General features: G+C 38.5%; 1 protein-coding gene across 2 annotated transcripts in view; it reads left to right on the top strand.

The window, feature by feature from the left end:
• PIK3R1 (phosphoinositide-3-kinase regulatory subunit 1) overlaps positions 1-25103 on the top strand; it is a 97955-nt gene that overhangs the window by 54541 nt on the left and 18311 nt on the right. For both annotated transcript variants that reach the window (XM_072606457.1, XM_072606458.1), the window contains 5 exons: positions 10830-10922; positions 12036-12110; positions 20351-20482; positions 21823-22024; positions 22233-22312. In XM_072606457.1, coding sequence (XP_072462558.1) covers positions 10830-10922; positions 12036-12110; positions 20351-20482; positions 21823-22024; positions 22233-22312 — 582 coding nt within the window. The remainder of the gene's footprint in view (positions 1-10829; positions 10923-12035; positions 12111-20350; positions 20483-21822; positions 22025-22232; positions 22313-25103) is intronic.

The following is a 25103-nucleotide window of genomic DNA, read 5'->3' as shown; positions in this document are numbered from 1 at the left end:
TTCCCCCTGATACTTGAGTAGCAATTTACTTGCTCACAGCTATCTTTCTCTTTTTGTTTCTGTCTGTCTGTCTGTCTGTCCTTCTCTCTGTTTACACAGCCCCACACCTCCAAATGTTTTTGTATTTGTATGTGGATATTTATTTGAGTGTGCAGTTAAATCCAAACTGATAGGTCAAACTGATTTGATAATTTAACATCTGCCTTGGAAAGAGGCTTTCATTAATGATTATAACCTTTCATGGCAAGGACTCCATCTTTAGAATCATAGAATATTAGCCGCAGGTAGGACTTTAATGATAAACTGCTTCACCTCTTTTACAGTTGAGGAAACTGAGGTAACCACAGAATTTAAGTGACTTATAAACCAATGTCATCCATCTAGTTGATGAAAGAGCTGGGGTTAGAATCTAGTCCAACATTTCCCTCCCACTTTCCCCTACCTGATACTTCTCTTAAAATAAACTGAATTCTGTTCAGTTGTAGTAGAGGTAATAGATAATGGTCAGATTTTTCTGTCAGCAATATTGTAGTTTCTTTAACAACATACAAATGGATCTTCAAAACATTGCAGCAAAGTTACCAATAGGGGGTAGCCTAGCATAGGCTGTACGATGACTCTTAACTTCAAGACACTTTTAAAAAATCACCCAAGCTCTGATTGGAGCCAACGAAAAAAAAAAGAAAACATCTGTTGTTTTATTTATAGCTGCTATTTCTAAGAAGCATATTCTTTAGCAGATGAAAAGAAGTGGTTGACAGGACATAATTCATAAAGTTACTGAGGCCTAATCTGATAGAACAAAATGTACAAAACGCTCTTCCTTCATTCAGGCACCAGAGCTTCCCTTTTAACTGAACATCGGAATGGGGCAGTGAAAAAGGAGAACACAAGTTGTCATACTTGTTAAGAAAATGAAGACTCTTTAATAATGCAGAAAATAATATCCTGCCATAATAAATGATTGCTTTCCTCTGTTGGACTGCCATCATTCTGAGCCACTATTTCTTCCTTTATGTTGTCACAGGTGATTCTTATCATAAAACAAAATTGTCCTATCATTGCCATAACTGCTTACTTTTGACCATTTGTGTGTTTCACACTTGCTTCCCAGCGCTCCCGGCTTGTTACCATTCACAAATCTAAATGGCGTGTTCTTTTGTAAAGAGGTATAATATGTCAATCAGAAATAATGGGTGGATGTGGATCAGAGCCAAGCTTTAATACTCTCTCCTCCCACTGCCACCCACTCCCAGCACCAGTTCTGCTTTCCAGTTCCAGTTGATACTGATATAATAATTTCCACTGTGACTTTGTAAGCCAACAGTTGATCCTCATAACAGTAATATGGCCTGTGCCATGTATTTATAGATTCATTGATGAGACTGTAACTTGGGTTATGTTCAAAGGCTTTTCTGAAGTCAATTTATATTGTTTCTGTCACTTCCCTCCATCTATGTAAGACTAACCACTGTATCACAGACAACTGTTAACGTCTGCCTGACGTTAATTACTCTTCATAAACCTATGTTATTTGATACCCAAATGCCCCAGGGTCCTTTTAGCGATTTAATGATTTGTTCTAAGCACATTAAGGGTAAATAAATGATTTGTAACCATTGCATTTTTTTTTGAAAACCCCACCAACAAAGGTGATTTCTTGAGTTAGTATTGAGTTTAGAAAGATTAATATCCTCTTATAGAGTTCACTGATGATCATGTTATGCTGTGAAAATGAGAAACCATTAAAATTTAGTTTCATTTTAATATTCCCATATCATTGAGCTACACATGCTCATGACCATTTGTACTCATAACATGACATTTGTCTTAAAACTACTCTAGCAACATTTATTTTTGTTGTCTACATGGCTAGCACGCTAAAGAGATCAGGAGGATCACTATATCAATTTCCTTTTCCATGAAGAAAATCGCAATAAATAGAAATATTTCTGTTCACCTTTCAGTTTGAAAGCCAGTGGTGCTTTATAGGATTTCCAAGTGTCTTTTCTCTTTCCTCCATTTCATGATAGTACACAATTATTGAGTGGGGATGTTGTAGAAAAATATCATGCTTTGGGTAAGGTTTAGATTAGAGGATCCTCGAAGTCTCTTTTATGAGTCTAACCTGATAAGAACGGGCATCCCTGATTCTGCATGTCATCATTATTTCAGATCCCTTCGTTGACACAGTAAAACCTGGGAATCTTATGATCCCATTTGGAGGAACAGTTAAATCTGTATTATGATAGATTTTTGAAAGCTATTTATTATCCCCTTCCAACTTGATTAAACAAAGTAGTCCTCTTGCACCTCTGAAAGTGATAAGTTGACTAGCTATATTTAGCTGAAGAAAAACTATGGCATCCTTTGAGAAGAATGTGCTTAGTTTAGCCTTATGAGAAAATGTTTTAATAAATGTTATCCTGAAAATATTTAGCCTGGCCCATGGTCCTGGCTTAGCTTCAATCTTGATTTTAAAAAAAAGGCTGCCACAGAATGGAACAAGAATTACCTTACATTCCATAGATGGGGAGGATTTTTGCCACTGGCAACTTAGGGTGCAGTGGGAAAAACACTGGATTTGCAATGTCATTTACTAAGGTGACCTTAGGCAAATTGATTAACCTTTGAGCCTGTTTTCTCAAATGGAGTCGATTGGACTAGATGGCTTCAGAGATCCCTTGGAACTCTAAATCTTTGATGCTGTGGCCTATAGTTATATCCTAGACTAAGAAGACTTTTTTCCTTAGAAATTTTAGCCTCCTCAGATAGTGGCCCCTACCACCTTCTTTCCATGTCTTGGTAGCCTCAAAGATATTCTGTGGTGTGGTATGGTGTAGTATGGTGTGGTGTGTGTGTGGTGTGGTGTGGTGTGGTGTGGTATGTGTGGTGTGGTGTGTGTGGTATGGTGTGTGTGGTGTGTGTGTGTATGTGGTGTGTGTGTGTGGTGTGGTATGGTGTGTGTGGTGTGGTGTGTGTGTGTGGTGTGGTGTGTGTGGTATGGTGTGTGTGGTGTGTGTGTGTGTGTGGTGTGTGTGTGTGGTGTGGTGTGGTGTGTGTGGTGTGGTGTGTGTGTGGTGTGGTGTGTGTGGTGTGGTATGGTGTGTGTGGTGTGTGTGTGTGGTGTGTGTGGTGTGGTGTGGTGTGGTATGTGTGGTGTGGTGTGTGTGTGTGTGTGGTGTGTGTGTGTGGTGTGGTATGGTGTGTGTGGTGTGGTGTGTGTGTGGTGTGTGTGTGTATGTGGTGTGTGTGTGTGGTGTGGTATGGTGTGTGTGGTGTGGTGTGTGTGTGGTGTGGTGTGTGTGGTATGGTGTGTGTGGTGTGGTGTGTGTGTGGTGTGGTGTGGTGTGGTGTGTGTGTGTGTTTTTAGTGTATATATATTTATATGTGAAGTATTATGTATTACCACTATAATGTTTATGTACATATATGCTTATAATTATATCACTACTTTGTATATATTTACTACTATATATTTTATTATACATACATATGTGTAATATTATACACACACACTACTTAAGGTTTGTGACATGTCCAATGAAGATGCTCCTGTATTTGCTATTGATAAACTTTTGCTGCTACCATGGAATGCATCAGGACCTTCTTCCCCTTACACATGGTCCTGATATTGTCCTTTGCCATTGTTTCTCCACGGCTCCCCTTCCTTCCCTGTCATTTGTTATGTGCGCACTGTGTGTATTCAGCCACTAAAGTAGGAATTCTTAGCTTTCTTGTTTGTTTCCTGATTACCTTTGGCAGTTCGGTGAATTGTATGGACCCCTTCTCAGAATAATATTTTTGAGTAAATAAAATTTATACCATCACAAAGGAAATCAGTTAAAATGAAATTAAGTTAGAAAAACATTTTAAAAGTTTGTAGACTCTAGATTGAGATCCCCTGCACTTAAAATATAAACAGCTTGCAGGATACAAATGGTATCCTCACAGAAAATTAATTATAAGTAGTAAGGTAACACATTATTTGTGTTCCACTTTAACTCAACTAAGAGACTTTTATAAAGGGTTCTTTCTTTCACTTTGAAGTGCATGGCTTCCCTTTTAACCACGAATTTAGATACACATTGTCTTTCCTTCTATCAGGTATGACCCTCGAGGCTGGTGGTTCTAGCCTTTGGATTCCAGTAGGACTCTATGTAATCCTCCCTAAATGAATTCTCTGCCTTCCAAACCTTTGTCCGCCCATACTAATTTCCTCCTCTCTTCTGCAGATATTGTTATTACTACTGCTACTACTACTCAGTCTTAGTACTTATTACTCAGTCTTTCAGTTTCCCCTTCTCTGGCCTGAATCAGTTTTTTCTCTCATCCCCCGTTTCTCTTCCTAGCTTCCTTTTCTCTCCATCTCTACCCTTCCCCTAGTCAGGAGCAATTCTCATGGGTGTCTTTCAGACCAGTCGTGTCATTTCTGAAATGACATGTGGGAACTTTTTTTTCTCAGTTAAAATGCAGTATAACTGGGGAGGAGTGTATTTCTTTACAAGACTGCCCTTGAAAGAAAACCCACAAGCTTCAGGTATTGTAAGAAATATATAAGAAATATAGATTCATCTCTGATTTGTGAATGTAACCACTTATGTTAGTCCTTTTTTAGATTAAAAAATATTACTTACCAGTATTGTAAAAGGGGCTGGCAAGTGAAGAAAATGAATACTTTGTGGGAAATACTCAAACTTTTCTTAGAAGAGTAGGGACCATTTTTTTGGTCATCAAATTTAGCAACAATGAGTTCTAACCAGAAAATATTACTACAACTTGTGAAAATTGGTCAGTTTGCTCTCAGCTACCCCTATAGAAGTAGTTCCCAAATTTCTATCAGTTTAGACCAGCTTCCTTGTGTTTATAGATTTTAATTAGGAAGCCTTGGAAGGAAAATCTATTTCCTTTTGACACCCACAGGTTTAAGCTTTGTTGTACCAAGTTCTACTCAGCAAGCAGAAAAACTTAGTTCTACTTGTAATACTCAAGGCTCTGAAATTGTATTTTTTTTTCATGTTCTTTCCCATAAAAATTCATATACCCACATGTGATGATGTATGTGTCTGTGTCCTTCTCATTAAACATCCATCACAGGGGCTTTGCTATTCATAGTGTGTTGCAATGCTAAAGTCAGATTCTACTTTAGGGTGGTGGGATAACCTGCCTGAGATTAATGTGGGATTTTTCCAGCTGTATTTTAACTGTTTCACTGCCTTGGTTAGTGACATCAGATGCAAAGTTGGAATGTCTCATTTTATAAAAGGAATCTTACCTGCTATTTCAGTCCTTATTTCCTTTAGCAGTCTGTCTCCTGAGTGTAAAGTTAAATTTGGAACAGATACCATATATTTTTTTTAATCTATGTGGCTGAGAGGCTGGTGTCAGACAGTTCCATTAAAGGTGTCAGAGTATTCGAGCACCCAAAAAGATATGAAAGGTTCTAGCTTTCTAATTGTTTAATCTCTTTAGGTCAGGATCCCCGTGCTGCTAATTAAATGCATGCATTCTCTCTGTAAGTCTGACACACAACTTTGCTTGGCCCTCGTTCATCCTTTCTGCTGTGCATTCCTTTTCTTGTTTCATATCAGTTCAAAATATTGTTTTTTACTCTGCAGAGTAATGTCTTATTCCCTCTTAACATATGAAACTCAAGACTACCCAAAGTTACAAATGTTTTCAAATAAAAATAAGAATCAGTATATGGGGCAGGGGAAGTAAACAGATGCTTATTTTAGTTATGTATGACTTCTTCAGTGAAATCATATCTTTTCATTTTGGATAAATCTGAAAAAGTTGCCAGTTCTGTGAACTTGAGCTAATCCAGTTCTAAACTCATCAAGTATAAAGACTCTAGGTTTCTGCATGAATGAAATGACTTCTTTCTTGAAATTTTCCAGATAATTAGTTATAAAACCAAGGTTAAGTTAAAAAAAATTATGCCCCCTGAAATTTTAAAATCAGATTCTTGTTTTGTTGGTGGCTTTATTCACTATACCCAAAGTATGAGGATGAAGATTGCAGTGGGGGCCCTGGATGTGCCAAGTAACATTTGATACCGTAACGCTATTGTTAAAGGTGCGTCCGAAGTCTGCAGGGTGTGTTTCTGTGTCACAAAGTTTCTGTTAAAGCACGAATTTGGATTTCTTAGGCTCTCTTGTATCCCTCAAAAGCATTTTAAGGGAGGTGTAGCAAAGCATCCAGACAGTTCTGATGGCGATGGAATTTGGACTTAGCTACAGTTATTATGTAAAGTAACATCTGACGGATATTTGTTCCTGCTTTGTATGTGAACCTCTTTTCATGTTATATCCTTGTACAGTGTGAGCAGCTCATGGTACTTTCTGCCTCCTTTTATGCTGCTTCCATCCATAATGAAAGATTTGGCCTGAACATTTCTGGAGCTACTCAGTATTCTAGCTTTAATTTTCCACTTGCCTCTGCCAGGCTCTCTAAAATATCTCTTTTTACTGAGAACTCCTCCAAAAGGTACAGCTGTGTGCTGGTTTCATCTTGCACTTTGTAGCTATGTTGGCAGCATTTAGTATAAGGTATGCTCCCATCTTCCATGCGTTGCTGCGGCTGCCCAAGTACCGTTCAGGCCTGTCAGTGTTACCAGCTTGAGAAGAGCCCCAGGATTGCAGCGAAGCCTGGCCTCTCTTTCACATGATTGGTTGCCATTGGGGTAAAGGAGGAAGAAAGGAGAAGTCATGGAAAATGCACCATTTGACAGGTCATCCAAAATCTTCCTACAGCTTGGGAGACTTCTTGTCCTTCCAGATGATGAAGGGAGAACATGGTAGACTCTTTATCCCCTGCCTTTTAATACTGGGGAGAGAGAATGACATTTCTGTCTTCGAATTTCTTCTGCTGGTCATGCTGGTGGCTTTTCTTATAAAATAATTCAGTGGAATGAAAAACTGCTCCTGAAGGATAGTTAAAGGAATTCACAAATTTGCACAGATTTGAAGGAGTCGCCTTCATTGTCCACCATTCAGCAGGGCTTCAGAATTCCAAAGCAGGCCTCAGTTAGGTGCTCACCCAAGGTTTGTTGAGGATGACTTCAAATGCTTACAGAAGTTAACGCTGGCAAACTTTGAGAAGACGAGACTTTGTTCATTGTCACTTCTTTTCCTAGAGATTTTATTGAATAGAAATGGCTTTATCTTTTAGTCGCAATTTAATGTCACTAGATTTTATGATTGCGATGCTTTATTGGGGAGTTACTGTTTAAAAGGGCACTTGTCAAATTTGGTAATTTTCCTAGTGATTACTATTTCTTAAACAATTTCTTAAACATTTCTTAAAAGGATGGGTGCTGAATAGCTGTTTGGCTTTTGGGGGATGATGGAATTAAAGACACAATTGTTTTTATTTTATTGTATTTCTTGAAGGACTTTTGTGCCTAAGGTAAATATTGTTATACACCTGTGACTCTTATCAAAGAAAATAGATTCCGTCACATAAGCTATAACGGTGGAAATGCAAGTATGTAAAGTGGAATGTAGGAAGTCCTTGAAACCTTGTCACCTTCTTCTGTTAAACCTTTTAAAACTTGCATATTCTTAGCAGGCAACCTGAAGTTTCAGGCATTTGAACAGTTTGAGTTACAGTATGTACAGTGAATTTATAGACAAAACTTTGCTGCATTCTTTTAAATTTCCACATTTTCTACAGGGGCAACCTGTGTGTATTTTAAGGAATGTTCCAGTATCTTGGGAGATAGGCTAGGGATCGAATCTTGGAGAGTTGCCTAGAGCATTGAGCAGTTACATACCTTACTCAGTCACCTGTGCAGAGTTGGTGTCAGAGGCGGGACTTGATCCCAAATCTTCTTGGCTTCAAAGCCATCTCTATCTACTCATACTGTAACAGGTATTTTTTTTTTTTAATATCACCATACTGTGGGCTTTTTTGTTTATTGTTTTTGGTATAGACCAGAGTGGTGAGGAACTTTGCAGAGATAAGTAAATTGTTCTCTTGGCTTGCAGAAATATCAAAAGGACACAGAGAGGAATAGCCCGAAGATCTATTTGAAGTCAGTTACTTTTTGCTCCCCTTTCAAAGCTAACATGTTAGCCATAGTTTTTTTTTGTAAATGTGGCAACATAAACATCCCCTTTTCTCTTCCCTAATCTGTCACTGTAGTCCACAAAGGATCTGTTTATATTTAAAAATCCTAATTGGGTGGAATCAGTACCTTTTCTTACCACTAGCTTTTCTTAATGCCAAGATAATTATACTGCCAAGATTTCCAGAGGAATCTTTTTGAACTCTTTCTCTCTAGGCTCTTAGTTTTTATTTGACCATCCCCATTTCACAGATTATGAAAAAGAAAATAAGAGCGCCAATTGAATTGCCAGAGAGGAGGCGAAGAGTCGGCGCAGGGAGTTTTTAGCCATTGATCAGAATATTATACGTCCACTTAGTTTTGCCTTTGGTGTGAGGAGGCACATCTGTGCTTGCTTGAAATCACAGATAGTGTGCTGGGGATGGGTTCGGGAAGACCTGGACTCAGATTCCCTTAGGTATTTATTAAATTTGTGACGTTGTGCAAGTCATTCAGCTATTTGTTTTTCCTCAATTCTTAAAAGTGGGTAATCTCATGCAGTTGCTTTGAGGATCAAATGAAGTCATTAATGTAGTTCGTAAACTTTTAAAGCTTCATAGAAAATGTCAGCTCTGTGTTATTATTTATGTGGGTCCTGAGAGTGTAGAGAATCCCAATGGATGACTTCCCTTTGGCCTCCGGGCCCCCCCCTTACCTTATCATTATTGCACTTTTATTCAGCCTTTTTTTTTTTTTTTAGTTGAAAGTAGAAAATTGAGAGCTTTTTGAAGAAGAATTCACTCTGGTAACATTCTTTTTACATATAATGATCTGTATTGATTTTTCATAAAATCATTCCATAATATAATAAACACTTTGTGATTTTACTTATGTCTCCATATTGAAGACAGCAACTGGTTGTGATGAGCAGTGATGTCACGTAATAGAGAGGCAGAGGGAAGTGGATTGTGTTGTGTTGTCTGAGAGATCAAGTTGTTGGACTTTCTGCTTTCACTTTGTAGCATTTTTAAATAGCGGTTTTTTTTTCTCACGCTTTTGCATGTGTGTGTGAACATAGGTGTGGGAGAGTAGTGCAGCCTTTTATTATCTTAACTTGAATTTGCTTAGCTCACCATTTCATTTCAAACTGTTATCCTCAGACTATCTGTCACTTATTCCCCATTATTTAGTAAGGCTATCTTATCTCTAAATGTCCCTGCTTTCTAAATATGAAGAGAGAAAACATATTTATTTAATGCCTGCATTGATTTAGTTTCTACTGTGTAGCCGGTACTGTGCTAAGTGCTTTACAAGTATATTTTCATTTGATCTTATCACAACTTTAGGGAGGTGTATATAGTGTTATTCTGATTTTACAGTTGAGGAAACTAAGGCAGACAAAGAGACTTGTGCATGGGCACGAAGCTAATTAAGTGACTGAGGTCAGATTTGAATTGAGATCTTCTGCACTCCAGGCTCTATACTCAATTCATTGGGCCACCAGCTACATTTTAAACTTTGTAGTTGCTGATTTTAGATGGAAAAGAAACATGGGTTTAATTTATGGATTAGATTAGTCCCAACAAAATTGTCTGTGAGGTTAATTTCTGTAGCATGAATCCTCTGTTCCTTACAGCAGAGACATTTTCTTTTTCATAGCAGGTGAAGGCAGAAGGAAGATGAGCTTTGTAAACTATGCGTACAAAAGAAAGTAAAGAGGTAGGGGGCCTTGTAGGATTGTAGCTATGCCTCTACCTAGAGAATGTTCTTTGATATTTTCTAGGCTTTAACTGTGAACACACAGCTCCTGGATGGTTTTTGTTTGTTTGGTTGGTTTGGTTTTGTCTGATAACTAGAGTCACTAGCCAATAGATGATATAATTTGGCCTGAAAATTTCTTAACTTTTCAGCTGTATAGATTTTATTAAAGTGACCTAATGTCTTTTAAAAATAATTCCAAAAAGCACCTATTTAATGAGATAATTTTGCACAGTGGAATATCATGGTGTTTGAGAAATATGTAATTCATAGACTGTATTTGAAGTTCAAGCTTTAATTGAAGAAATTTGTTTGGGCCATTTTAGCATGTATTGCTTCTCATAAAGAATACTTGACTAAGACCCAGGGAACATTTAGCACAAAAAGGAAAAAAACATTAGATCATATAAAGTTATCTATTTCCAAAGAAGGGCCTATAATGAGTCACCAAAAAAATAGCTAAAAGTCTAAATGGAAATGGGGTGAATTTTAGCAAAATATTGGCCACACATGTAGAATTTTCATATTAAATCTGTTTCTCCTGTGGTCTATGGTTTGACAACTTTGTGGAGATGGCATTTAGCTCCCTCCTCTGGCGTACTGTGAGAAAAATTACTTAGGATGCCAAAAGATTTTCACTTTTTTTTTCACTTTTTGGTGACAGAATACTAAATGTCATATGCAGTGTCAAAGAAATTTGCGTGAATAACATCAAGTCTAAAGTGTTTTTGTAGTATTGTAGGGTTTTTTTTTTAAGTATATAAGTGGACCCTAGAAAAAATGTTGCATTAACTAGCATTTCAGAAACTAGTCAGTACTTCTCTTCTGATGTAGACAGAGTAGTCAGCAGTTATGCTATGGATCCTTCGTCTGAATACAGAACTGACAGTATGCATTTGTTAAGGCTGAGAGTAGATAAAATTAATTTAGTTCTTGTTTTTAAAAATTGACCTTTTTTTTTATCTTTTGACTTAGAAACTCAACATTTTTAACTCCTGTCCCCAATTTTTTTTTCTTCTAGGTTTTACACTTCTAGACCTCACTGAACAGTTTTCCTCTCCTGCAGTTGCTCCACCAATACTTATTAAATTAGTGGAAGCTATCGAAAAGAAAGGTATGTGGTAAGATTGCATGCTGATTCTGTCTGATAGACCCTTGGGTCATTGGTCTTACTTTGTGAATTTCTTCCTTAGTCTTGAAGGCAGTTTTAGAAACTCAAGAATCAGAAAATAGTTGTCATCTGATTTTTGAAGTCAAATGAAGTTTGTCCTCTAGTCCTTCATCAGTTAAATCAGCTAGCACATATTAAGTATCTGCTCGTGCCTGCTTAAACATTGGAGATATAAAGACAAAAATGGTGGTGCCCCTGGGTTTTCAAAGACTGTGCTAGTGGGGTTCAAGTTCTGGTGGGCCCTAGAAAATTGGAAAAATTTTCATGTATCTTTTGTAAAAGACCCAGCCTAGCTAAGCATAGATAAACTCATCAGCAGAGAGTCGGTTAACCTGGTGATGAGTTTTTTTGGCCACTACAATTTGTGAAATTGTAAGGGACTCCCTTCTAAGTCATCATAGATAGATTAAGTCAGTGGAGGGAGCTCCAACACCAGGGATGTCATGGATCTTTTGAAGTATTGGAGACAATTACTAAATAATAATTCAGCTTGCACTGTATATAGGAACAGAATAACTTGTGCCCACATAGCAGTTCACAGATCAGTGCCATTCTAAAGGCTTAGTGCAGGATGTGACCATTATAACATTTTAAGACATACAGAATACAATACCTTTTCTAGAATTTAAAAATAGAAGTTAATGGGAGATGGGGGTGCCTTTCTCAGGTGATCAGCAGATATTTATTAAGCATTTATTATGTGCCGAACACTGTAAATATAGATACAAGCAGAAAAATATCTCTGCTCTCAAGGAACTTACATTCTGATGGGGAGACAGTGCATAAAAAGAAGCTTAAACTTTGAAGACTGGGGTATGGGAGCCACGTAGAGGGAGTGAGATGGAGAGGGCTTGAGTGCCGTCCTGGGAGGAGCTGTTCTATCAGAGAGAGAAGCAAGGGGCAGACATTCTGTGTGTGATTTCCAGGATTGGGCTGAGACTTTATGATGAAGAGTTTGGAGTATGACAGAAGGGCAGACTGTGGTTTATGAGTTCTCCAAGACAGTTTTTTTTGTTTTTTTTACCAACACAAACTGTTTTTTGTGTGTGGTTTTAGGCCTGGAATGTCCAACTTTGTACAGAACCCAGAGCTCAAGCAGCTTAGCTGAACTCCGGCAGCTTCTTGATTGTGGTAAGTATCTCGGGTCTATGAGGATATATAACACAAAGGACATTTCTTTATTCCTTTTTTTTTTAATTTTTAAAATATAAACTTAACTAATTTAAATTTAATAATTTCCTCCCCAATTACATGTAAAACTAATTTTTAACATTCTTTTTTTTTAAATTTTGAGTTCTAAGTTTTCTCCCTCCCTCCTTTCCCTGTGTGCTGTCAGGAGATGAACTAGATGGTTTCAAGCTGTCTTCTAGTACGCGTAAGAGTAAGGCTCACTCCAAGTTCAGTTTCCCCTTTGTGTTGTGCGTCACCTGAAATAGAGTAAGAAATGTCTTTTGCAACAGTATGGCAGAAGCTAGGTGCAGACCAACATCTCATACTGTACACCAAAATAAGATCAAGATGGGTACATGATTTAGACATGAAGTTAGTAATTCCACTCATGGTTACTGGTCATGTCTAGCCAAGAAAGGGGATCGGTACTGAAAAACTCCATGTCTTCCCTTCTTCCGCCTACTCCTCTTTAATCAGTCAATCAATTAATTAGTTTATTTATTTTGTTACTTATGGCTAGGCAACCAGGGTTAAGTGACTTTCCCAGGGTCACACAGCTAAGGTCAGATTTGCACTCAGGTTCTCCTGACTCCAGGGCCTAGCACTCTGTCTTCTGTGCCAACTAGCTGCCCCCAGTCACCTACTTCTAAATCAGATGGATAGGTTTAGCATAGTGAATAGAGAGCACTGGACTTAGAATCAAGAGGACCTGCGTTCAGATTTGACCTCTGATCCTGTGTAGCCACGGGCTGAGTGACTGAGTTCTGTCATCTTCAGACAGTTCTTATGCTTAAGTGATCATATTGGCTCTTTGTCGGAAATCACAGGTCCTCAGCATGCTGACACACGCCATTGTAGAACAGTTACCTTGTCTATGTGCTACTTCTGTATTCTATTCTAACATTAATCTACTTAGTAGTATTTACCTTTAACTTCTGATCAATCTAGAGTTTGACTGATTTTAGGGTTTATTTTCACTTTTTGTATAGGCAGAAGTATTAGTAGCCAATATAATAACAATAACTCCTAGACCTTCTGCCATAGCACCCCTCATTCATTCATTCATCAGACATTTACCTAGGCCTTGGGGGAAAAATATGCAATTTAGGTAAGCCATGTTGGTTTCCCTCACAAAGGGACTGAGGTGGAGATAAGCTAGAAACTCAAAAAATTTAACACATGTTATGACATGGAGAAGGGTAAAAAAGTACTGTGCGTGATCTGGGGCTGTTGTTGTCTTGGTAGAAGACCTGAGCACAGGCAAGCAGCATGAGCAAAGCACAGGGGCCAGGTGGGGGTGAGAAGTGCACAATGTTGTCAGATTTGCTTGTGGGGTTCACTGAGAGTAAATGGAATGAGATAAGGCTTATCACATAGAGGAGGACCCGAATGTTAGTCAAAGGAGTTTGAACTTTATTTTGGAAACAGGAGGGAATCATTACAGATTTCTGAGCAGAGAATTGACTTGAGCAGGTGTGTACATGAAGAAGGTGGTGACGCCATGTTAAAAAAGGTCTTCTTAATAAAGCCACATAGAAGACCTGCTTAAAAGACTGTTAACACTAGTACAGGCAGAAGTTAATAAGCCCTGTGAGAGTGGGAATAGGGAGGAGGGAACAGTAGAGGAAATGGAAGCAACATCATTTAGAAGATGATTGGATGAGAGAGAGCTGTGAAGTTAATTATCATAAAGCCATAACAAATAGATTTAGTAAGTTGCCTTTCTCCTGTCATCTGTCTTTAGACTGCCAGCTCTGCATTTCGGAATCACCAAGGTCTATGTAGTCAACAAGCAACGTGCATAATCCCTATACAGTAATGTTATATTTTCCTTTAAGATTTGGTAATGAATGCTGTCCAGGTGGCACATGTACGCCTGTGTGTTGTGGTTTTCTACTTTATTTAACAAGCCTATTTGTTTCCACAAGTAGTTGCCACAATATAAATTCACAATAGAAGTATTTTTGGCTTTTAAAAAAAATTTCTATTTCCAAAAATACATTTTCAAGTTAAAATTCAGTACTTTGAATGAAGATGCCTAATAATAGAACTACGTGATAGTGGTTAATTTGAAGGATCTTGAATATTAAAGAAATTTTCTGATGGATTTAAGGAGTATCACTTATGTTTATCTTAAGTGTATTCATGTGATTGGGAGAAAAGGGACTCTTCCTGCAGCAGCTCTTTATCAGGAATCTGTCCTGTACAAAGCACAAACATGCCTTGCTTTTTATTTTCCTGTTTAAAAAAATTAGGGAAAATAGATGAATTGTGTGAGTAATGGTCTGTATTCTTTTTCCTCCTTCTTTTAGTCAGAGGGTCTAAGATAGAAAAGGAGGCTTTTCTTTTTTAAATGCTTTTACAGAAATCTAGTTTTTCTCAAGGGGGCAGCTAGGTGGCGCAGTGGATAGAGCACCAGTGCAGGAGTCAGGAGGACCTGAGTTCAAATCTCACCTCAGACACTTGACACTCACTAGCTGTGTGACCCTGGGCAAGTCACTTAACCCCAATTGCCTCATCCTGGGTCATCTCCAGTCATCCTGATGAATATCTGGTCACTGGATTCAGATGACTCTAGAGGAGAAGTGAGGCTGGTGACCTACAAAGCCCTCCCTTACTCAAAAAAAAAAAAAAAAAAAAAAAAGCCAAGTGCAAGTCATGTCATTATTTCTCTGATGGCATGATCTTCTTCGGCAATTAAGGACGAACACAATAACATAGTTTTTCCCAAGATAACTTCTTATTTTGCTTATCAAATTTTATTTCATCTTTATTTGTTCTTACTGATCATCCAACAAAGTGGGTATCATCAAGGATAATAGAATTGTCAGGTTGTAGATTTACAACTGAAAGGGACAGCAGAAGCTGCCTAGTCTACACAAGGGTTCTGTGCTTCCTCCATTTTGCAGATGAGGAAACTGAGGTACAAGGAAATTGTGACTTATCTCAAGTCACATGGGTAGTAACTTTTGATAAGTCCTTTTCAAGCCCACTGGTTCTTCCCCAAACTCCCAGGGAATAGCAGAGGAAAAGAAGGGGCCTAGAATTAGAAAGTATCCCATGCAAGAGAAAAGTACCTAGAACAAAGTATAGAATCAGAGAAACTGAAGTCAAAGCCTGATTATGCCTCTTAGTCCTACAGAGAACTTGGACAAATTGACTCATTTTCAATTTCAGTTAAATCACTTCTCAGCCTTAGTTTCCTCCTATGTAAAATGAGTAGCATTTAAAGCTCATTTTCACCTCTGTCCTGTGAATTATTTATGATCAGTGAAGAACCTCTTGAGTAGGCAGGGAGAAATGATGCTGTTACGTTTATGTAGGTAACTGGAAGTCAGAAAGACTGTGGCTAAAAGACTACAGGTCTTGTTCTTTCTCTGCCAGAGAAACTTAGGAAAGGGTCAGGGAAAGATTTGTTTCTTAGGCTAGGTAATTAACATAGAGTTTCATGTTTTAGATAGGAACTTCGTTAAATAGTGTAAAGGTCAGAGGAAACGCAGACATCAGAGACTCATGATGAGTCTGTGAAACACTGTGAAATGGTGGTTAGATCTTAAGGTAGACCATGTCTAGAAGTGAACCAGGTTAGCAATAAATACCTTCATGCCATTTTATTGACATGAGAACCAGAGTTTGTATTGTGAGATTAAATTGGTGACCTCCTTGAGAGCCCTGAGAAGCACCAATAGAAGGAAACCAGTTTGGGTCTCTACTCTTCTTATGGAATGAGGGGAAGGATGCAACAATCTCCTGATATTCTGGGGATTCTTTGTTGGGATGCTGATCCATGGTGCTCCATTCGTTATTGCCAGAGAGAAGGCTACCTCAGTCCAGACTTGTGACTAAACCACCTGAGCCAAGGTTTCAGCACGTTTTGTCTTTCATGAAGATGTGTGATCCAGAAGGAGATTTGGGGAAGAGCCATTGAATCAAAATTTGGGAAAGCATGGCTATGCATCTAGCTTATGAATTGCCATATGCTAATCTAAGGTTTTATACTCCGAGTGTGTGTGTGTGTGTGTATTTAATTGAATATAATTTGCATCTTTAAAAAATCTAGAAATCAATGAGTATAATGATGGAGAGACATAATTAGTGAACTGTAATAAGGTGAATTTAGGGAACAGAAGAAACAAGTGTTTTCAAGCCTGTCAGTTACTTAAGTTTTGGGGCTTTATGTCTCAAGTAATTGTGGGACAGAGCGTTTAACACTAGTACCACAGATAAATCTCAAGGGAAGTAGTGCTTTAAAAAGCACACACGTATATTAAAGGAATAATAATAGTGATTTTAAAGAACAGCTAAATACATACTAAATATGCATCCTAGAAAATGAACTTTGGGCCTTAAACCTTGCTGTTCAAATTAGCTTATTTCTTATCGGCCTTGTCTTTTAGCTGCATAGTTCCCCTGTCATTCCCAGAGTTAGCTTTTTACATACAGAGAAGCTTCTGTGTATTCAAGTTGTATTCAGATATGGGAAACATATTTGCAATGCTCAGTTCAGTGTCTTCTAGACAATTTATGTGGCAAATGCAAGGCTTTCCTACAAAGGGAAGCACCTAACTATGCAAATCATAAAATAGTAGTAATCTGTTAGGCAAATAAACAGGTTTATTTAAATATACAGGAGACTAGAAACATGCTAACAAGTACCAGTCTGTAGGGACATTGGGCAAGCATGTACATATTTATTTTTAGTAGACTGATGGCATTAAAAAATGTCTAGTAAGTGTCATAATACCAAATTCTTAACATGGAAAGACAGGATATAGTGAAAGAATCATTAAATAATTTTGCTAGCTCATTTGAGAGTCTAACCTTAATTTTGTATGAATGTAAACTCCTCCAAGACAGGACACAAATCGTTTTTGTCTTTGTATTTCCCAGCACATAGTAGGTGCTTCAAAAAGACAAAACTTGAAAAAAAAATTAAGCAGTACTTTTAACGACTCCGATTTTCTCTCTGAAGCAGGTATCTCTTTTGACTACCGATATTCTTCTCGTTGTGCATTATACAATTGGAAATTGTGGCATACCATAGTCTGTGACAAATTAAAGCTAGGGGTCAATCAGAGGACAGCAGGGGGACACATGAAAAGCATATGTAGGCTTACGTATGTTACTAGTTAAGAATTGTCCACCAAGAGCCGTGTAAAAGATTATCCAAAAGATGGACAACCGAAAGAGGAGGTAGGCTGGTCTCCTAGTCATAGTCATAGCTTAGCTTTGTGTGACGACTTAGTATTGCAAAATGCTTTAAATCCAGATATACATAGATGTAGATGTTAGTCATATAATATCTCTGAGCCTCAGTTTCCCATGCCATTCCCAAATATGTTAAATATTCAACATACTGACCCATATATCTTTTAGCTAGTATTAGCTAGTCCCCATTAGTGTGAATAATGAATCCTACAAAGTGATCACATTATTTGAATTCATGCTGCATGTTCCCATCAGTTGCCATATTTTTCACAATCATTAACTTCAGATAGTACGAATTAGAATACACATATCCACTTCACATTTTTTTTTCATTATCCAGGACCAAACCGAAATGTCAGAGGTGGAATTAGAAACTGAGCCTTTTTGACTCCATCAAGTACAAGAGTCCATCTATTATACCATACTGTCTTCTATAGTAGGTGGTGGCAGATGAACTATCTCTTCATTCCATTGGTACCCGTTGAACAAGAAAAGATCTAGGGAAAGGCCCTTAGCACATGAGTTGACTCTCTGGTAAAGGATTTACAGGAGGACACCACAAAGTTGCAAAAGACCAGAAGGTGTGGATGGGTGGCAGTTGGCAGTGTTAGAGGAAGTTTAATTTGTCTTGGTGAGATCACAGTATGCCTTATTTGAAGAGTGTCATTGAAGAGTCGCTTGTCTGATATCAGTCTCAAGTCCATTTGACATTTGAAATTCTGAAGTCATAACTTTAAAAGTCTGCAGTGAACCTTGTGCCTCCTTTCTTGTGGATAGGGTAGACAGTAGCTTCTCCTAGAATCCCTGGTTCCTTAGGTTAAGTGATTGAGAACCACACAAAGCCTCATGGTGTCTTATTCCTCTCTAAGAATTTAGAATGGGCTGTGCCAGTGAGTGCTAGAAGAGTCAGTTTTCAGTCAGTCTCCCTGTCCTCCAGCCCCATTTCATATAGGATTTCTTTCTGTTTGAAGAGATGCTGCCGTTGTTCCTTTCCGTGTTTCTTTAGGGCCAGCCAAGTCAAATGTGTGACCCACAGGCCTTTCCACACAGAGTACAAATGTAATCTGTGGTTAGTTGTTCTTGGTAGAGCTTAAAGTGGTTTGAGGCACCACCTCACAGACGGCAATGTTTTGCTTACCTCCCATTGCTTCATACCAGTTGGATCTGTCTTGGTACTTTTTGGTTGTGTCTGTCTTCTTATGCTACTTTGTACTTACAAGCGTCATAACCTTGTAGAATGTGGTTTGCTGGGGAGGTGAACTGGCCTTAAGGTGAGGGATTTTCAGGACACCATTTCTATTTTATGTTCAATCTTGGAGGGACTCCAAACTTTCTTAGATATTTATTGCCCATTATTCCAACCATTCAGGCTCAAGATAGCAGCACCATTTTTGATTCTTCCCTCGGACACCCCATCTCTTATATCCATGTAGTCACCAGCTCCTCTGTAATGTCTTCCCTTTGCCCCTTCCCCCTGCTGTCACTCCAGTCCAGACTCTCATCAACTTGCCACCATCTTGGTTGCTGCCATCTTACACATTGATTCTACATACCAGTGCCAGATTAACCTTCCCAAAAGACTACTTTGTTTCTTAGAAACCTAGCAAGACTTCCCATTGTCTACAGGAAAAGAGTCTGAAGTCCATAATTATTAAGCCCTTATAAAATGTCTAGCCCCATACCCTCACTTCATTCTCCCATTACCTTGTTGACAAACTTTTATCACCAGCCAAACCAGGCTGTTTATTTATTATTACTGTGCCATCCCCTTCATTGTACCCCCTTCAAACACCATGTATGTTCCTGCTTTTAACTTTACTCATGATATTCTTCCTGCCTGAACTATCGTCTCTCATCACCTCCTCTTATGTAAATCCTTCAAGCCCCAACTCAAGCTCCCCTTCCTCCAAGGAACCTTTCTCATCTGACTCAGGCCTTAGTGGCCTGTCTCAGAATTCCTTGTCTTCACCGTTTATAAGGATTTGCAGTTGAATTATTACCATATCATTCTAATTGCCTGCTTGCTTCAAGTGTCTCCTTTCTCAAATTTATTCTCCTCCCTGATACCAGAGTTAATGTCTTAAAGCTCAGGTCTGTGTCACTCCCTCATTCAGTAAACCCTCATTGTTCCCTATTATTTCTCGGATGAAAGGCTGTAATTTAACTTTCCAGCTTCCTTATCTATTATTCCCTCTCCATTTCCTTCAAAGTTCCTCTCAGATGCATTCTGCTTCCCCCTAATTGAGGTCCAATGCCTCACTCCCAAAATCAATTTACATATATTTTGCATGTACTTGTTAAATACGTATATGTAGTCTCCCCTCAAAAAATCAAGGATTGTCTAATTTTTCTCTTTTGATTCGGGTCTCTGACACATAGTAGATGCTTAATATAGACTTACTGTTGATTGTATTTATCCTTTTATGTACATGTTTGGTTTACATAACTGGATATAAATTTCATGAGGGTGAGGTTTTACTTGCCTCTGGTGTCTTGCATGGATTTGCTTCTGATGCTTTATTAAGAGCCAGTTGGGAATAATCGGCCATAGCGTTGCTTAGCTCTTTTCTCAGGCACTGGAACAGTAATTCTAGAAGCTGCTTTGGGTGGCTATCTAAATAGCCATTGTTATTACCTTGCATAGAGTAGATGTTTCATAAACCTTTGTTTATGAAGGAAATATCGGAAGGAAAATAGCTGTATCTTTTTGTGAACTAATACATTGACGTCCTGATGATTAACAGTTGCTGGAATTCTGTAACATAATGTAAGTTTTTCCAAAAAATTAAAGATAAGTGTGTGTTGATTTGTAGGGTTCAAACAGTGTATTTGTGACTGCAGCAATCCGAAATGTTGAGGTAATGTCGATGTGATACTTGACCGCTCTTGTTATCACAACATTTTGGTTTGCGGCTTAGGAAGCAGGTATTTTTAATGGCTACGGATATGTTAAAATTCATGACACCTAAACTGTATTTCTTCTTGTTTTCCAGATGCCTCTTCTGTGGACTTTGATGTGATTGATATACAGGTCCTATCAGACACTTTGAAGAGATATCTCCTGGACCTGCCAAATCCTGTCATTCCAGGGACAATTTACAGTGAAATGATTTCTGTAGCACAAGGTTGGTTTTCCTTTTTTAGACAACTCAGTTAAACATACATTTAGAGATCTCAAAAAACTTAATTAAATGTTGTTTACAGAGCCAGCTTTCTTTTCTAATTACACTTTGTTTGAACTTCCATACTGTGCTCCAGCCCAGTGAAGCTACATCTTCCACCTCCAGCTTTGCGCAAACTCTCTGTCCCCTTTGCCTGGAATACTCTCCCTATTTACCTCTGACTCTTAGAGCTTATAGTTCTCCTCAAAGTTCAAATGCTCCCTTCCTCCTTCAGGAAGGCTTTCCTTATTTCCTAGGTGTTCTCTCCTCACCAGTCCACCCTGAAAATCACATAGTATTTATGTTACGTATATAACATTTATTATTGAATCTGTGGGATCCCCCATGTTCTTTGGTCTTGTCTGATTCTTTGTGACCCCAGGGATGCTGAACATGGAGTTTTCTTGGAAAAGATACTGGAGTGGTTTACCATTTCCTTCTCCAGTGGATTAATGCAAATAGGGGTTAAGTGACTTGCCCAGGGACAACCAAGTAGTAAGTGTCTGAGGTGAAATTTGAACTCAGATCTTCCTGACTCTAGGCACAGTGCTCTTTTCATTGAGCCATCCAGCTTTCTCCTGTAGCCCCTTAGTAGAATATAAGTTCTAAGTGCTTTACACACAGTAGCTTAATAAACTCTTCTTTCTGAATAAGAAAATATTAATATTAAACTGACAACACGAAACTGTATTGTCTATTGTACCTTAGTCACCAAGGCATCATATAGAAATTTACCAAAGAAAGATGTGTCCACATGTTGAAATGGCTAATTGTTAACCTTTTATCAGTATTGGCAAAGTTCACTGTCAGCAGAGGACACAGTGTTCAGAGGTTCATTGGTAGTTTCGAAGAATTAGGACAGGAGACTGGTGAATGAATATGCCCACTTCCCTTTTTTTTCCTTTCTGGGTGATCATTAGGGTATATGTTCACAAAAGATGAATGTTAGCTAAGAGCTAATGCTCTTGTCACGTGCTCTTTGGGACAGGATATCGTGGTTAGTAACCTTAAAAGTCAGAACCTGTGTCACTTATCTGGTACATCTCCAAGTTAGCCAATCACCCACCAGTGAACACTCAGTTGTGGCTTGTGCCAAGTGTCTCTTAGATTTCCATTTGGCTTAAGATCTTACCTTGTCACAGAAACACTTTTTCTAATGAGAAGAACAAATGCCCTGCTCCCCATGAAAATTGGCGTTAGCTTTGCTCTAATTAGTACTTCTTGTGGAGTTGTGGGAAATGGTGGAAACGGTTGCTGGCAGCTTATTGGCTGATTTCTGAAGCAGTTTCTGTTTCTCCTCGTAGAACTACAGAGCACAGAAGAGAATGTCCAGATGCTAAAGAAGCTTATGAGGACTCCTCACATCCCTCATCAGCATGGGCTCACACTTCAGTATTTGCTAAAACATTTCTTTAGACTCTGCCAAGCCTCCAGCAAAAATCTTTTGAATGCGAGATCTCTCTCTGAAATTTTCAGCCCTGTGCTTTTCAGATCTTCAGTTACAGGGTAAGTGTTTGTGTGGAAAAATGTTGGTCATATGTTTGATAAAGTGGTCCTACACCTTCAGTTTAGCGGGGGGCTAATATGCTTTAAAGCGGCTGGCCCACTGATGGGTTCTACATGTTTGTTTCTCCTCTTTATAGAGAAAGATGTATGTTTCCTAATTTGTTTTTTAAAGCAAAAGATTTCTAATAAGAACCTTTGGTTTTTGCAGCTCCGAGCATGCCGAAAACCTCATAAAAACAATAGAACTTTTGATCTCCAGTGAATGGAATGAGAGACAGCCTGCACCAGGTCAGCCCCACCTTATTTTGTTTTTTATCTTCTTAGAGTTTAAGGAAGCTCTTCTTGCCTTATCCTCTTCCTTTTTCTTGACAGTTATTAACCTCTTGTAGAATTTGGCTTCATTTAAAAAGCATATTAATTGAGTGATCAAAATTGAGCTGAGAGTCAGTTCGTGATGTGCATGTTCACTGGTTTCAGCACTTCAGAATTTAAATGAGAGCATAGAGGTCCTTGTTTCCTTTCCTTCTTCCACAGGGCACTTGGACAGGGTTGTTTTCAGTAGTTGACACTCTTATTTTTCTTTCTAATACTTATAAAGTAGGGAATTTATAGTGACTCTTTAATTTGAAGTATTTTGCAGTGTGTGTTTTGGAAGTCAGTATGCTGAGAGAGATGTCTTGTCAAAAAAACAAAACGAAACACGTTTTCAATAATAGAAGCCATGGAAAGCCAGAATCTTCACTGCAGCAGACTGTAACAAGCCAGATACTTCTTTGAAAGCAGGCTGGTCCGTGTTCCATCAGCTTCTGAGCAGACTGGGAAACAGACTCATGGGGTAGCTTTCGTTTGAAATCATAGGTCTTTCCTCCTGTGAGATAGCTCCTCTCTCAAGACCCTACTGACCAGTTTGGAAATGGAGCAGGAGTATTGATGAGAAGTAAATGCTGGGGTATTTTATATTATGCTGTCTATGTTGTAGGTGAAAGAAGAAAAATCCCCTAGAACTTAGATTTCAAGACTCTGTGTATATATTCAGATGCAGATATTTACCCTTTTTTTTAAATTAGTGTATTATGCCAGTGCTATACTGCTATGTACCAAAACATACCAGGGGTTAAACAGAGTCTGGTTAGTTAGAATGGACCTGCTAAGGAAGGGTCAAGTGAAGTGAAATTTAGGGACAGCTAGGAACTTGTGTTTCGCTAATTGTAATTTATGTTGAGAATTAAAAGTTAGAAACTTGTCATGAAAGATAAGAGTACACTGTTAGAAGGTGTTTCATACCTACCACTTAGCCTCCTGGCCTCAGTTTCCTCACTTATGAAATGGGTGTAATAATAACACCTTTACAAGGTTGTTTTGAAGATCCAATGAAATGGTGCCTTTCAGATTTTAAAGCACCGTATACATGCTGGCTATTGAGAGGGAGTGGGATGTAGTGGTGAACGCTGAGCCTTTGCCTCCTTTATACAATGGAGAGGGTTGGTCCCGGCAGCCCCTAAGGTCCTTTCTGCCTTCTCAGTCTGTTCCACAGCATTGTGGCAATTTCACTTTCATTATTAAAAAATAGGTAGTTCATACGTCCCACTATTTATTGCGTAGTGTTAATATTGTGCCCCTCTATAAGGGGTATCCTTGTACACAGATCCGGTGCCTGTCTATGCAGAATTAGCTGTACTGGATTTATATTTGGGTCTATGAATTTACCATGTGGTATTTATGGGAGAGGTCCTAGCACATAGGAAGCGTTAGGCTGCTCTGTGTAAACTGGATAATTTCTTTAAATAAGTTTAATCCCTAATTTAAACCAAACACAGCAATTAAATTGTGCCTATATTCATAATACATATTTAAAGCTTCTTTATGAAAAAGGTTTGTACCTGTACTTAATATTAGGTGAAGAAATATCACAGGAGAATTAGCTCAGTCATTTATGTGAAAGAGTTATAAATAAAACCATTTATGCTGGCTAGAATATCATAGGAGGGCCAATCCTTAAACTGGCAGGTATTGGAGCAGGCTTTCCAGAATGCTCCAAACAAGAAATTCTCAAAGACTAGCTTCTAGAGGGCTCCCCATCCCCTTGACCAAGCTGGAAATGTGACGAGTATTGAAATGAAGTAAATGCTGGTCTTTTATACATATAGTGTACATGCTATGAGTATAAGAACAAAAAAACCCCCAAATGTTAGATTCTGAGTCTCTGGAGGTGTACTCATGTACAGAAATTTACCCACATAGCATTATTATGTTCTCATTGGGAATACTCTCACATGTTACGTAGCAGAGGTGTGCGAACAGTTTCTGAGATTGGTTGACTCTTCACACTGCCCATGTAGGAAAATGATGGGCCTCTCTTTTGAGGCTATGACCAGATCATAAAAGATTGACTGCTGCTTGACCAGCATTGCTTTGGTCTAGGTGTTGAAAGTAGGATAAAGTGGTTGGTTCCAGCTGTTTGGGAGTGTAGTCTAGGAGGAAAGACTAGTCCAAAAAATGTATGAAAGCTAGCAAATGATACAAAATAGTTCATAATTAGGGGATGAACTATATGGAACAGGTGCTAAGCTCTGTAGGAATTCAGAGATGAGGGAGACCAGTGAGGAGTGCATTGAGCTGGGCCTTGAAGCTTAGCATAGGATTTTCTTAAGGCCAAGCGGACAGAATTATCGAAAAGTTCTGAGATGTTAAAGAGTCAATGTGAAAAAATCGTCAACCTTTCAGTACTTTTACTCTGGCAATGATACACTCCCAGTCACGATGCTGGTAACTGATAAAAATATTTTCTTAAGTCAGTAAAATAAAATAGTTAGCAGTATTGTTTCTTACATTAGAGGATTAAAAAAAAAGAAACCTGTTATTTCCTATTTGAAATGTGTTGTGGTCTTAGAAATGTTAGGACTGAAAGAGACATTAGAGACCCTCTGATTCAGTCCCTTCATTTCCATGGTGACACACCCCAAATCATGCATGTAGAGGTGGGACTAGATCTCCTGTGTCCTGATTCCTTGTCCCCGTGCTGCACTGGATTTACTCTTCCTCTCCTTTCCCACCATCACCCTTAGTCCAGACTTAGACT

This window comes from Notamacropus eugenii, chromosome 4, assembly GCF_028372415.1.
Source record: "Notamacropus eugenii isolate mMacEug1 chromosome 4, mMacEug1.pri_v2, whole genome shotgun sequence".
Classification (NCBI taxonomy): domain Eukaryota; kingdom Metazoa; phylum Chordata; class Mammalia; order Diprotodontia; family Macropodidae; genus Notamacropus; species Notamacropus eugenii.
Note: the sequence above shows the minus strand (reverse complement) of the source record. Positions and strands in the feature narration are given on the sequence as shown.